The sequence below is a fragment of the Heterodontus francisci genome, chromosome 13 (genome assembly GCF_036365525.1).
Source record: "Heterodontus francisci isolate sHetFra1 chromosome 13, sHetFra1.hap1, whole genome shotgun sequence".
NCBI classification, from domain to species: Eukaryota; Metazoa; Chordata; class Chondrichthyes; order Heterodontiformes; family Heterodontidae; genus Heterodontus; species Heterodontus francisci.
The window spans coordinates 56,175,582-56,190,997 of record NC_090383.1 but is presented as its reverse complement, the minus strand read 5'-3'; the positions used below and the strand labels follow the sequence as shown (position 1 = coordinate 56,190,997).

Sequence of the window (15,416 nt, the reverse complement as noted above, 5' to 3'; positions counted from 1 at the left end):
CTGGTTGGGCCAAATGGCCTGTTTCTGTGCTGTATATTAGATTAGATTAGATTAGAGATACAGCACTGAAACAGGCCCTTCGGCCCACCGAGTCTGTGCCGAACATCAACCACCCATTTTTTTTATACTAATCCTACACTAATCCCATATTCCCAACAAACATCCCCACCTATCCCTATATTTCCCTACCACCTACCTATACTAGCGACAATTTATAATGGCCAATTTACCTATTAACCTGCAAGTCTTTTGGCTTGTGGGAGGAAACCGGAGCACCCGGAGAAAACCCACGCAGACACAGGGAGAATATCCTATGTATTTTCAAGGATTCAGTATCACAATTGTCAGACGACACAAAAACAGGATGCACAGTTAACTGTGGAGGACCTTAATTGACCTCAGAAGGTCATTGGGAGTAGTATGGAAAGAGAGATGCCACGTGAAATTTAATGCAGAAAAGTGGAGAGGAACAAGAGAACTTATACATTAGTGGTAACACTTCAAAATGAATAAAAGAGTAAAGAGATGTTTGGATTCTTTAAAGTGGGAGAACAAGTGAATACAATTGTTTAAAAAAAATACAATACTAAGTTTTATAAATAAGGAAGAACTTGCATTTATATAGCACCTTTCACAATCCAAACATGTCCCAAAGTGCTTTAAAGTACTCTTAAAGTATAGTCACTGCTGTCATGTAGGAAATAAGGGTATAGTGTATAAAAGCAAACAGATAACGCTAAATCTATATAAATCATTGGTTAGGTTGCATTTAGAATTTTGTGTCAAGGTTTGGGCATTCTATTATAAAAAGAAAGTAAAAACCATGGAGTGGTGCAGAAGCAATTCGCTGAGATGATAACAGGGTTGAGGAATGTTGGTTGTGGGGAGAAATAAAGGAACTGAAGCACTTTTCATCAAAGAGGATTAAGAGATCTGATAGAAGTGTTCAAAATTGTGAAGGTATGAATTTAAGAGCATCACCAAAAGAATAAAGGAAGAGGTTAGGGAATTTTTTTTATAACAGCTTGGAAAGACATTAAATTCCCTATTGGGTACAACAGAGTTCATAATTTTTTAAATATTACTCGATAAATATCTGAAAAAGAATTTTTAAAAATGTGTTCGGAAAGGGCAGGAAAACGCACAAGAAAGACTTTTCAGAGAGCTGCATAGGTGCAATGAGCGGAAAGGCTCCATTCTATGTTTTAAAATTTTAAATACACATGGTTTTGTATTTTTATGTTTTTATGACTTTTCATTTCATTTGATGCTACAGGTTTGCTGAAATTAGCACAATCCTGATCTGAGCATAAACACAAAATGACTTAATGGGATTTAATGATGTTGAAATGTTATGTACATACAAAAAGAATTTGCACTCTTCGTAAAAATCATTGAAATTTATCTGTGACAATATTGCTTAGTAGTTTTGCTTTGCAATCATGGGATGTCAAGTGTAGCTAGAAGTTTCTGGGCTGTAAGTGCATTACATTTCATTGGAAAAGCATAAATTATTACAAAATAAAACTTTTACTATTCGCCCACACCACTGAAATCCCAATCCCAGGCACATCACTGAGGGAAGATACGAAGCACATCCCACAAAAAGAGAAATGAAATGAGCAGGAGTGTGTCATTATAAGCTGTTTCTTTTTGGACCTTCTAGTGTCTGGTTCAATGTGGCATTGGTGGCAGCCTGGGAGTAATTTTCCCTTAGTTGCATTTCATGTGGGAAAATAAGGAATGAAAAGAAAAAACGAATTTATTCTCATGCTCGAACCTCTCCCACTCCCAATCTTGCAAATTATGTCCCCTTTTATCCTTAAGGCATCACCTAGTGAACAGCTTTATAAGAACATAAGAAACAGAAGCAGGAGTAGGCCATTCTGCCCCTCGAGCCTGCACCGCCATTTAATAAGATCATGGCTGATCTGATTATGATCGTAACTCCACTTTCCTGCCTGCCCCCCATAACTCTTGACTCCCTTGTAGATCAAAAATCTGTCTTGGGTGGCAGCATCGTACCAGTACCTCATCCAACTAGCAATTATTAATTTGCAAGCCCAGTGAATGTGGGTGCTGGAAGGCTGTTCAAGTAGGGTATGATAGAAAAGCCCTGCTGACCATTATATCATAGTGATACGCATGTTTGCCAGCAGGGGTCACTGGAGAGTGCTTATTAATGGATTCAATGTTGACTAGCGGCATAGGGACACTGAAACCAACTGTAATGCCATCTCCACTGCTTCTGCTGAGATCAACTGATTCAGCAGACTTGGGATAAAACCTGGGATTTGTGCAGTCTGAATGACTCAGTTCTGCACTACACTGTACTTTACCCAGTGTGCACTGGGAAGCCTAAAGAAACAGTAAATTTAACAAACTCTGTTCAGGCAAAAACATTATTGAACAAATTATGATGCTATTCAAAAAAAGAGGATGTGCCAGTGTCCTCCACAAGAACCAAATGATAACATTTATGTAGGAATCCTATAATTCCAAGGTTGTAGTAATTAAAACTAAAATTTTAATCAAAATACTTCTATAATGCAAATGATAAACTTCAACAAAAAGTTTAAGGAAGGTAGAATTGGTACTTAATTTTCATTTGCATTGACATATGAAGCATGGTTTTCATAGGGTTCTGCTGGTTTCAGGCCAGCTGAAAACCTGACCATACTCTTTTCTATGGAACTGCTCCTGAATGCACAGCCAATGTCACCATTTTTGTGTCTTAGCAGGGAGAGGGGCCTCAAGTTCAAGTAGGTAATACAAATTCTGAGTGCATATTTTTCTCTATTAGATAGGGGTCGTGGAATACTTAAAATTAAAATGTTCCTATGGAGATGCCTTTCCCTTTAACAGTGCATTATGTTCTAATATCACAAAACACAAAATCAACATCAATGTGAAACAGAAACTAGAAGAGCTATTTTGTCATTTTTCATTCTTACCCCAACAAGGTCTTGTACTAACAGCGTTTTCCTGAATTTAGCTACATATGACGCTATTGTAATGCCATATCCAACTGGTGCAGCAGGAACAAGCCTCTGATTGTCTATTAATCCCACTGGTGCAAACAAGCACAGTGACTGGTGGAAAAAAAAAACAAATTAGACTCTACCGATTTATACCTGTTTAATCAAGCAATAATGCACTAATGGTATTCTGAAATCAGCAAACTTCTCATTCCATGTTTTCTCCACCAGTTTTTCTCTTAAGTGCAGGTTTATTTTCTACAATAATGCCAAAGGAGTATGCCAAAAAGATGGATATTTTGGGTGCCGTGATTTTGTGAAATAAATTTTCACTGGAGTACAATGGTTTAACATCACTAGTTTGAATCATGATAAATATCATTTAAATAAAATTATTTTTAATTCACTATATTGAACAGTCAGTGTTTTTATTATAATGCAAAATTCCTTGATCTCTACATATTAGAAAAATAATACAAGTAGTAGTGAGCTTCATAGAATTGCTGTCTGAGAGGTTAGGTAGGAACATAGGAAGGAACATAAAGAACAGGCGTAGGCCATTGTGCCATTTCTGGCATTCAATTAGATCATGACTTCTAGATTAACCAGTCATGCTGTGCTCTTGCAGTCACTGCATCATTTCAACCCCTCATTAATGTCTTGTAACTGACTCTGGATTACGTTTTATTCTATGTGTAAGAACATAATTGCAGTAATAGCAATGACAGTGCAAGTAAATTATGGTCAAAGAAAAGAAACCTGAAAGATGAAAACATACTCCTCACCTGGTACAGTTTACTAGTACATGCATTTTCTTACACAAAAATTCTCAATCTACAATGCAAATTCTGATATGCATGTACAAAATGCAGTTCAGCAATCCTATGATTCTGTTGTACTTTTTTTCAAACAAAATCATTCAATAATAATGGAGTAAATTGGATAGCAACTTCTGGAGTCTGCACATACACAGTTAAACACTGTCTGAGTTACCCAGCTCCTCCAAAGGGTTTGCAAAACTCATACTTTGACAATAGACTCAGCATTGTAATCCATGCAAGGGAACTAAGTTGCAATACCTACCAACTACCCACTAAACACACCAAGAGTTAGGACTGGTGCACTCAAGTATAAGTGACTTTTTAATGACTTGACCAGTCTTTGCTATTGACAAACAACTTCCCTGGCATTAGAAATTGAATTCTACAAGTGCAGTGTCTTACTCCTTCAAAATTTATATCAGTATTGATGATTTTAAAGAGATTAAAATTAAAATATTTAACATTTTCTTTCTGTCGTCTTTGTCTCTCTTTCCCTCTCTTCAATTTCTGTACATGATTTAATTCTAATCTTCAATGAGGATTCTTCAATTTTATTGGATGAAGGGAGATGCTATTGATCTTCACCCTAGAGTGTTGAAAGAGATGCTACAGAGAAAGTAGATGCATTGGTGATCATCTTTCAAAATTCTAAAAATTCTGCAATGGTGCCCGCAGATTGGAAGGTTGCAAATATAAACCCACTGTTTAAGAAAGGAGGGAGAGAGAAAACGGGGAACTACAGACCTGTTAGACATCGGTAGTAGGGAAAATACTGGAATCTATTATAAAAGATGTGATTACTGGAAACTTAGAAAATAATGGTCTGATTGGGCAGAGTCAACATGGATTTATGAAGGGGAAATCATGTTTGACAAACTTTTTAGAGTTTTTTGAGGGTGTTACTGCAGACTGGATAAGGGGGAACCAGTGGATATGGTGTATTTGGACTTTCAGATAAAGTCCCACAAAGGAGGTTACTAAGCAAAGTTAAAGCGCATGAGATTGGGGGTAATATACGAGCATGGATTGGGGATTGGGTAAGGCAGAAAACAGAGAGTAGGAATAAATGGGTCATTCTCAGGTTGGTAGGCTGTGACCAGTGGGCTACTGCAAGGATCAGTGCTTGGGCCTCGGCCGATCACAATCTATATCAATGATTTGGATGTGGGGACCAAATTTAATATTTCCAAGTCTGCAGATGACACAAAACTTGCTGGGAATGTGAGTTGTCAGGAGGTTGCAAAGAGGCTTCAAGGGGATTTGAACAGGCTATGTGAGAGGGTAAGAACATGGCAGATGGAATACAATGTGGATAAGTGTGAGGTTATCCACTTTGGTAGGAGAAAAGGAGGTGAGAGATTAGAAAGTTTTGATGTTCAAAGGGACCTAGGTGTCCCTGTTCATAAGTCACTGAAAGCTAGCATGCAAGTGCAGCAAGCAATTAGGAAGGCAAATGGTATGCTAGCCTTTATTGCAAGAAGATTTGAGTACAGGAACAAAGAGGTCTTGCTTCAATTGTATAGAGTATTGGTAAGGTTGCATTTGGAATATTTGGCTGAATTTTACGAGTACTCTGCAGTTTGCGGTAGGGCACTCTAATGGTGGCATGCATCCTGTGTGGATGCGCCATCCCTGAGCCCCCATGATATTACATGTGGGGGCTCATTTAAATAGAGGGGGTGGAGTGGCCGCCCCTGATGAGGTACAGGGGACGGACGCCGTGTCCCTGGTGCCAGCGCCATTTTTAAAGGGCTTTAAGCCCTTCAGCAAAATTTTAATATTTAAAGTTGTACCATTGTACCGGCAATATGCGGCGGGCCTTTCTCGACGTCGCGGGTCAGGGCGGGCCTCTCCCTGCTGGATCTTACCGGCACGTGCGCTGTGACCCGCAGCATCAAGGGGCCGGTAAAATTCAGTTCATTGTGTGCAGTTCTAGTCCCCTTGCCTGAGCTAGGATATACTTGGCATAAAGGGAGTGCAGCAAAGATTCACCAGACTGATTCCTGGGATGGTGGGATTGTCCTATGGGGAGAGATGGAGGAGACTGGGCCTGTATTTTCTGGAGTTTAGAAGAATGAGAGACAATCTCATACAAACATACAAAATTCTTGAAGAGATAGACAGGGTAGATGCAGAAAGGATTTTTCCCTTGGCTGTGGGGTCTAGAACCAGGGGACACAATCTCAGAATAATGGGCAAGCCATTTAGGACTGAGATGAGGAGGAACTTCTTCACTCAGAGGGTGGAGAATCTTTGGAATTCTCTGCCCCAGAGGTTGGTGGAAGCTAAGTCACTGAGTAAGTTCAAGACAGAGATCGACAGATTTTAGTTGCTAATGACATCAAGGGATATGGGGATAGTGCGGAAATATGGCGTTGAGGTAGATGATCAGCCGTGATCTAGAATGGCAGAGCAGACTCGAAGGGATGAATGGCCTATTCCTGCTCCTATGTTCATATGTTCCTTTCCCTATTCACACATACTACAGATCCCCTGTAGTGAGTGCCACGCTGGATCAGATGCCTGTTGACAGTATGTTGCCACTCAGAAGCTCGCAAAAAGTCTGTGCCCAACTGTCAGCATAATGAATTGCCAGCTCCGTCCTTCCCCACTAACCACAAAATCCGTGCCATTGTCATTTTAACTACCCACTATGGGAAGAGTCCACCGTGGATACTCTGCTCAGTAAAACCTTGAGAAACAGAAGGAGACTGTTAATTGCTAACTGCTAAAGTTACTTTGGTGGAGCCAGAAGGAGCGGGAATGTTCTTCTGGGCTCTCCAAGAATAATGTGGGACCACAGCTGCCTCGTACTTCCCCAATTCTCACACTCACCCCATCCCACAGGCATACCATTTTTCTGGCTGGGTCAGTCTCCAAGACATCTAATATTGTGCCAGTCTACAGCCAGCGGGCTGCCATGTTCCGAAAAAACAGGATAGCAGTCAGGTATAATTCTAGGCATTTAAGAGTTGTTGAAGTACACATTATTTATAAATGTTTAAAGGAACTTGCTAATTTGAGAAAACATTGGCTTTAAAATTTACTTAGGTCTACACACAATCTAGGAAATTATTTCTTAAAAAATTAAAAACAGAATCTTTTTTAACTGACAGAATGTATGAGTTAGGCTGTTATAAGTCAATTTACCGACTGACTTTGATCATTAAGTACAGAAGTAATTTGGGCTGTGATGTACCCAAGCTTGGATAAATGTAACAAATGCATATTTTATACTAAAATTATAACTTTAATTTGTAGTGCAGCAATTACCAGGGGACAAAAAGCCTAAAAGGCTAAATTGTCATGCCTCCTCCAACAGCATCAGTTGATACAGGTTTAATTTTAATGTTGATTGCTGACATTTGAAAATGTAAGTGAACATTCACTATACAGTAATCAGCCAAACTAGTAATAAGGAATACTTTAAAATAACTATCAAACTTAACATACACTTTTAATATCATCCATATTTGTAAATTTCTTTATTTTATGATCTTTTTCAAGAAAGTTCATGGATGTCTTTATCACTAAAATTGAGACCATCCGTTCAACTGCCTTGCTGCTTTCCTCCCTTCCCCTAGCCCAGAGGTTCTCAACTTTTTTGCTTTTGGGGCACCCTTCTCGGGTCATAAAAATCCCATAGACCCCCATAACACAATACAAATATTTTTTTCTGTATAAAAATTAGTTATGCAATTAAACACATTTGCTATTGTTATTGCTTTACTTAATTGTGATCTGAACTTTTAGATATGCAGTAGAGGAACCCCCTCTGCTCCATTTACTAGATCCACAATCAATTTATGATTGAGGTAGATTTAAGACAACAAAGGGAACTTGTTTCATGAAGGGACAACCCTGAGTAAGAGCAAACTGCAATTGGTAATCAGGAAGGAGAATCAATCCCAAGGTGAGGATACCTCTGCCGAACCCCTAATATGGGGCCCTGTCTTACCCATATCATAGTTGGTGAGTGAGTGAGCTTGGTAAATGGTACTGAATTTAAATGTCAGAACATTAAGATGGCTGACATCCTGCCAATGGCCCAGTGTAAACCCATCCACCATGCTGATGGCAGTTGCCCATTTTATGTAGTAAGGTCAGTAGAGTCTGTCTGTTGGGAATAGAGTTTGGAATCTATATATGGACCCTGTTTTTGTTTCTTGATACTAATTTACTGGAACCATTGATCTCTCAGTTGCCCTCCCCATTCTGCTCTGGCACTGCAGTGTCTGGCTCCAAATCAGTCTGTTGGTGTCTTTAATTGTCACAGTTCCTACAAGGATCTGAGGAGTTTGAATTTATGGTTTACTCACCCTCAATATGTTCCATTTCTTTGTATGGCACTGTCCTAATTATCACATTACATTTAGAATTAATTCAAAGGGGCTGCTGCAGTTGGAGGTTCTTGTTCCGCTCTTCTTTACATGAGAGATTGTACGGTTGTTTAAAAGAGAATTTCATCACGCCTGTGACTGTAAATCCTGACGTTCTGTTGTGGACATTTTGGAGTAGAGATAGAAAGCATCAGGTGTGACATCGAGAAACACAACATAATAAATGGATGAACCTGAGCAACAGTTTAATCTGTTTCTCCTTGTTCACCAGACTCAACCATGAAGGCAGCCAACTGAAGAGGAATTGCCCATGGATTTGTTCTCCATCCCTGTGTAGTTCAAGATGAAGAACTCTCAAGGACTCTTCTGCATAAACAGGGACCGAAACTACGCTCAATGTGAGATTTTTTATAGCTGCAGTTTCTGGGGAACTGCTGGATGGCAGCATCATTCTGGGTTTGATCGCTGATATTAAGCAGCAGCTTCATTTTGTGTAAGCTTTCTTTGGTGGACTTTGTGGACCTCCGGTTGAGAACCCCTGCCCGAGCCCACCAATCCAAACAACAGCAACTTGCATCTATATATTGTTTTTGAAGTAATAAAACATCCCAAGGTGCTTCACAGGAGCATTATCAAACAGTGGTGCAGTGGTTAGCACTGCAGCCTCACAGCTCCAGGGACCCGGGTTCAATTCCGGGTACTGCCTGTGTGGAGTTTGCAAGTTCGCCCTGTGTCTGCGTGGGTTTCCTCTGGGTGCTCCGGTTTCCTCCCACATGCCAAAGACTTGCAGGTTGATAGGTAAATTGGCCATTAGCAATTGCCCCTAGTATAGGTAGGTGGTAGGGAAAAATATAGGGACAGGTGGGGATGTGGTAGGAATATGAAATTAGTGTAGGATTAGTATAAATGGGTGGTTGATGGTCGGCACAGACTCGGTGGGCCGAAGGGCCTGTTTCAGTGCTGTATCTCTAAAACTAAGAATTTGAGCCATCAAAGGATATATTAAGGCAGATGATGGTCAAAGAGGTAGGTTTTAAGGAGTGCCTTAAAGGAAGAAAGAGACGTAGAGAGTTGGAGAGGTTTAGAGAGGGAATTCCAGACTTTAGGACTTCCCCAATGATTCCCCCTGCCCTCAGTCTGAACTCCCATCTTTCTCAAGTTTCCCTCCTCCTATCTCCCCTCATGCCCTCTCCAAGTTAATCTTGTTTATGAGACCCTCATCTTGCCCCCTTGAAAATAATTCCACCAAACACATGCCCACCCAACTTCCCTTCCTGGCTTCCATGTTGGTTGATATTTTTAATGTCTCCTCCTTCCCACCAAATCTGCCATTATCAACCGCCACCTCAAAAAACACAGCCTTGACCCCTTTGTCCTTGCAAACTACCACCCCATCTCCAACCTTCCCTTTCTTTCCAATTCAAAGTCCTGGAAGGTGTTATTGCTTGCCAAATCTGTGCCCATCTTTCCTGCAACTCCATGTTTGAAACCCTCCAATCAGGTTTCCACCCTGCCACAGCAATGAAATGGCCCTTATCAAATCACAAATTACATCTTATCTGTTTGTAACCATGGTGAACTATCCATCCTCATCCATCTCCACTTGCCTACAGGCTTTGAAACAACTGACCACACCATTGTCCTCTAACATGTCTCCTCCATCGTCCAGCTAGGTGGGACTGGACTCGTTTGGCTCCATTCCTATTTATCCATTTGTCGGCAGATTATCACCTGCGATGGGTTTTCTTCCCACTTCCGCACCGTCATCATTGGATACCCTGAAGGATCGATCCTTGGCTCCCTCCTATTTTTCAAATATGCTGCCCCTTGACAACATTATCCGAAAACATATCAGTTTCCATGTGTACACTGACAACACCCAGCTCTGTATGCTGCCTGCTGATTTGCATGATAGCTGCAAACAGCCTGCGCTAAACACATTGCTGAGCAGCTGCACCCCTTGGCAGGGGACCCAAGTCTGTGTGACGCTCGTACCACTTAAAGCTAGCCTGCACTACTTATAGCCAGCCTACTCCTCTTAAAGAGAAGTGCATTCTGGTTGGAGCAAGTGCTGGAACTGGTTGCAGAAGAGAGTGTGAGCAAGAAGAAAACTGAATTATTGCGCAAAAGGGCAGAGAGCATGCTTCCAGGACTCTTACACTGCATTGAATTCCTTGGTTGAGCAGCTGGACAGGAGGAGAGAGATCCTCAATCCACAGGCAGCCAGGAGGCCCTTCAGGTAAACTCTGCAAGGGCAGTGAGAGCAGATAGCTGTAGCGGTCAATGCCAGGAGTCTAGTTCTGAGGACATGTTTTCAATGCCACGAGAAGTTCAATGACCTCACACAAATGGTCAAGGTCTGGGAATGTATGTTCAAATGCCAAATCCCACCAACTGAACCACTAGTCTGATATGCTGCTCAATGCACAATACCTCCATCACTCAGCTACCAACAATCTCTATCAACCACGACTCATACTTAACATTCATAGCTTCACTTCAACCTTATACACTTACCACTGCTGCAAGCCTCAACCCCACATCTCACAGCTTTCACATATTGCCAGCTATTCAACCATGACAGCCACATCACTCAAACACATTGCGCCACACACACTGATACTCTTCCCTCTCTCTTGCAGCCACAAGGTGGCACATAACTGGAAGCAGTAGCACCTAATCAGTGGGGATAGGCATGGCAGCATGTCCTTACCCCCAAGGAGGAGATGGTGCTGGCCATCATTGGAATGGCCATGACTGAGGCCGTGGCCAGTGGCAGGGCTGAAACCATTGAAGATGACAGTATGCTTATACCAAACCCTTGTTCCACAGTAATGCAGTAGATGTAATTTATTTGGATTTTCAAAAAAGACAGTGTTGAAGAAGAAACACAGTCACTCACTCTAACACTCGCAGGTACCAGCTCAGATTACTGAGTACTTTCGAGAATAGCTTAGAGGTGGGATCTGCACTTGGTGAGACTTTGGCATGACTGAGCTGCAGTCTGGGCAGGAGATAAAGGTAGTATGGATGCCAGCTCACCAGAGGGTGAGGTTTCACACAAGTTCTGCTGCATAAAAGACAGATGAGGACTGATGGGTGGGATTACTGAAATACTTGGTGCATTGGCAGGTCTTCTAGAAAGCAGTCAACGTCAAGGAGCTTGGAAGAGTTTGACACCAACTTGGGACAGGGTTTTGTGCAGATCTTGGGGGCCATTCTCTCCAGGGAGGAATTAGTGGCCAACTCCACGTGAACATTTGCAAACCCATCCAATGATACAGAATCTGATCGCCAATGTCTCAGTTTCCATCACAGCATAAGCAGAAGCCACTCAACATCTGAGTGGTACAGTGGAAGCTCAGACTGAAGTCATGCAAGCTCAGCTTGCTACCATCGTAGCTGTGGATACCAGTGTTCAAAGGGGATTGCAGGGTACTCCACAGCATCCAGCAATCTATCATCCAATACATTAAAAGGCTTGCTGAGGCGCCATCTCGGGAGAGTGGCAGTGGCAGCACTGATATTTGTCCTCCCGCCACTGTCGCTCTGCCAGTTCCCTTGCTGTAGCCTGTCAGCCAGCCAGTCCAGACTGTTGCCACTTATACCAAGATGCAGCCCAAAGCCAAGCCTTCTAGGGTCAGAGCTACGCAAGGTCGTCCTGTATTGAAAATTAGCAGCTCTCCACTGGCCATGCTACAGCCAATGAGGCAGCAGCACTCGGACAGGAAAAGGCACGTGGATTACAGGCAGTAAGGATGAATAGTTGACTATTCTATGAAATATTTAATGGTCTGATTTGATTTGGAGTGTTTGCTTTGTGGTGGCTTTTATTTTAGCATCGTGGCCAAGAGGATGCTGTGACCGTCAGTAACAGAGGGAAGGTAAGGTATGGGACTGTTGGCGAGTGGGGAATTGGGGTTGCGTTCAATGGTACCGTAGTTGGATGAGTTGATCACAGACAGCCATACCAGGACAAGAAGAGCAATCCGCTGAATAGCCAGAAAGGGGCTGTGTTGGTTGCCTCCTTCCTTCCTTCTCATCCTGCAGGATTTCTGCAGAGCAGTCCATACAGTGGAAGAATTGTTTAAGCACACCAATGGTCTGTTCTATTACATTTTGTGTAGCAGCATGGCTTTCATTATGCACATGTCACCCATTGTCGTTGAGAAGCCAACCCCTCTGGTTTGTTGTGATGGCTCAAATGCAGATGGTATATTAGACTGCTGCAGAATGAAGGCAACATGACTGATGCCAGGATACCAGCCACTGACCTGCATGGCATGCTACATATGATCACACACCAGCTGGATACTGAGGGAGTGGAATCCCTTCCGGTTGCGGTACATTTCAGAGTTGACATATGACACCTGCAAAGCAATGTATGTACAGTCAATGGCACCATTGAACCATGGGGAAGCCTGAAACCTCAAGAAGCTACATGCTCGCTGCACTGGCTTGCTCTGCTTGCTTCAGTCTGGTAGCAGAGAATGAAAAGGAGTCAGCTCTCTTGGCATACAGAGCCTCATGTGGGCGGCACAGTGGCGCAGTGGTTAGCACTGCAGCCTCACAGCTTCAGTGACCCGGGTTCAATTCTGGGTACTGCCTGTGTGGAGTTTGCAAGTTCTCCCTGTGTTTGCGTGGGTTTCCTCCGGGTGCTCCGGTTTCCTCCCACGGCCAAAAGACTTGCAGGTTGATAGGTGAATTGGCCATTATAAATTGCCACTAGTAGAGGTAGGTGGTAGGGGAATATAGGGACAGGTGAGGATGTGGTAGGAATATGAGATTAGTGTAGGATTAGTATAAATGGGTGGTTAATGGTCGGCACAGACTCGGTGGGCCAAAGAGCCTGTTTCAGTGCTGTATCTCTAAATCTAAAAAAAAAATCTATGACCTCCCTTATGCAATAGTGAATGGTAAACTGGGAGGTGTTGCAAACATCACCTGCTCCAGCCTGGAAGGAACCAGATGTATAAAAGTTCATTGCTGTAGTCACTTTCACAGCCACTGGCAATGCCGCCCTTCTGTGAGGTTTCAGCTGATGGCACATTTCAGTGAGGACTTCCTTAGTAAAGCAGAGACATATGAAACACTGTTCCTCCCTGAGGTTCAGGTAGGAGAATTGCTCCATAAATACTCTGGGTGGCTATGACCTCATGTTGGCCCTTCTCCTCCCTCTTTCAGCAGCTTGTCCTGCTCTGTGTCCTCACTGTTTATTCTCTCTGCCATGCTGTAGGCCAAGGGGGATGCAAACTATTGCACCGCTATCTGGGATCAAGTGATTTCTGCAGAATCCTTGGAATCAGGACCAACTCCTTAAGCGTGTGGTATCCCTGTGGACTTCAGCAACTTTAAACAACTCTGGAAACTATGAAACACTTCTCCAATTGCAGCAAGAGCTGGTTGAAATCAATCAGCCACTAACCTGAAAGTAGTTGCTGATCCCTTTAAATAATGCTGGTGGGTAGTAGTGGTGGTGGTGGGGGGGGGTCCTTTCTGCTGTTGTAAACATATTCGAGGTTAAGAGAGGGCATTAGCTGGAATGTTGAACTCCTAAATGGCAGTGTATCAAATCAGCATTACACGCTGCTTGACGTCACAATCTGCCTACTCCACATACTTCTGGCGGCTGCTCCCTACAGGTGTGCTAAAGCCCTGAACAAAATGGCGTCAGTACATCTAGCACCAGCAATGTAGGAGGGTCCTGCCCATATCCTAACTCCACCAAATTCTGTTCACCCATCACACATGCTCACTACATTGGCTCCTAGTCTGGCAATAGCTCAATTTTAAAATTGCCATCTTTGTTTTCAAATCTCTCCATAGCTTCACCCCTCCCTACATCAGTAACCTCCTCCAGTCCTATAAGCCTCCGAGACCTCTGCACTCCTCCAATTCTGACCTCTAGCACATCCCCAATTTTCCTCGTTCCACCACTGTAATTTCAGCTGCTGGGGCTAAGGTCTGGAAATCTCTGCCTAAACCTCTCTGCTTCTCTCTCCTCCTTTAGGACATTCCTCAAAACCTACCTTTCTGACGAAGCTTTTGGTCAGCTGTCCTAATATCTCATGCGGCTGAGAGTCAAATTTTGCTTGATAATCACAACTGTGAAGCATCTTGGGACATTTTACGACATTAAAGGCAGTATATAAATGCAAATAGTAGTTGCTGTGCATATGAGTTATTTTAAAATGTGGTTTTGGTTTTATGAAACTTGTTCTAATGGGATTAAATTCACAGGACAGCAGGGCTTTCAATTATGTATTACATTTAGATGGCATGTCTGAATCTAACATTCTAAAGTGCAATGAAAGATGATTTGACAATCCAGTGACCATCCACTCATTGCTGCTGGAATGAAACTCATGCTTTCAACTCAGCAGGGGACATTGCCCAGTTAGGCTGGTCTCCATTCTACCCAGAGGAGGTGGTTAATTTGAAGATGACAATGGAGTTTGGCTTTTGGAAATAGAATTGCACAGGCAACAAAGCGCTGCGATAAATTTGCAAAGATCGGGAACTGCAGAGAGAGATAAAGCTGTGATCTGTGTTGCAGGACAGAATGCAGCAGGATTATCTTTAAAAGATGACCCATTGGAGCTGGTAGCATTTGTGCTCTTTCTATTGTATCAAAGTGAATATATGTTGTATTGATTGAATTGAGCACATCCGATCATATCTTCGCAGTATGTTTCACCTTACTCTGGAATAAAGCAGCTTATGATTTGAACTAAACTTTGCCTCGTCTAGCGTTAACAAGGCCTCTCTTTGGAGAGAGCGAAGAATTGCATATGCAAAAGACGTGAATGCCCAGTTCAGGTCACCAGGGGCTATCATTCCGACCCTGAATTGTGCTACTATAGAAGTACATTTAGGGCAGTGAAAGACGACCCCCTTAAAAGCAAGAGTGTTTACATTAAGACTGTGACCACTTAAGTTTCTAAGGCAGACCCAAATTTGTCACAAATTAAATATACCACTAACACATAGTAAAGATGCTGTTCATGCTAGTTGAGGAGTGATTATATCTGAACAGTGTATTGTGACTGAATGTCATCAGCGCCCGATGCGTAACAACCGCCATTTTCAATTTCTGATTGTCAACCTTACAGAGAAGGAAGCCATTCAGTACATCACGTCCATGCCTGCAGAGAAAGAGCTATTCAGCCTCATCCCACTTTTCAGCTCTTGGTCCGTAGTCCTGTAGATTATGGCACTTCAAGTGCATATCTAAGTATTTTTTTAAATGCGATGAGGGTTTCTGCCTTTACCACCCT

At 42.5% G+C, this 15,416-nt stretch overlaps 1 protein-coding gene across 1 annotated transcript in view; it reads right to left on the bottom strand.

Moving 5' to 3' along the window:
• pde10a (phosphodiesterase 10A) overlaps positions 1-15,416 on the bottom strand; it is a 565,280-nt gene that overhangs the window by 247,512 nt on the left and 302,352 nt on the right. Inside the window, exon 7 of the mRNA XM_068044845.1 lies at positions 2,955-3,092. Within this exon, the coding sequence (XP_067900946.1) occupies positions 2,955-3,092 (138 nt within the window). The remainder of the gene's footprint in view (positions 1-2,954; positions 3,093-15,416) is intronic.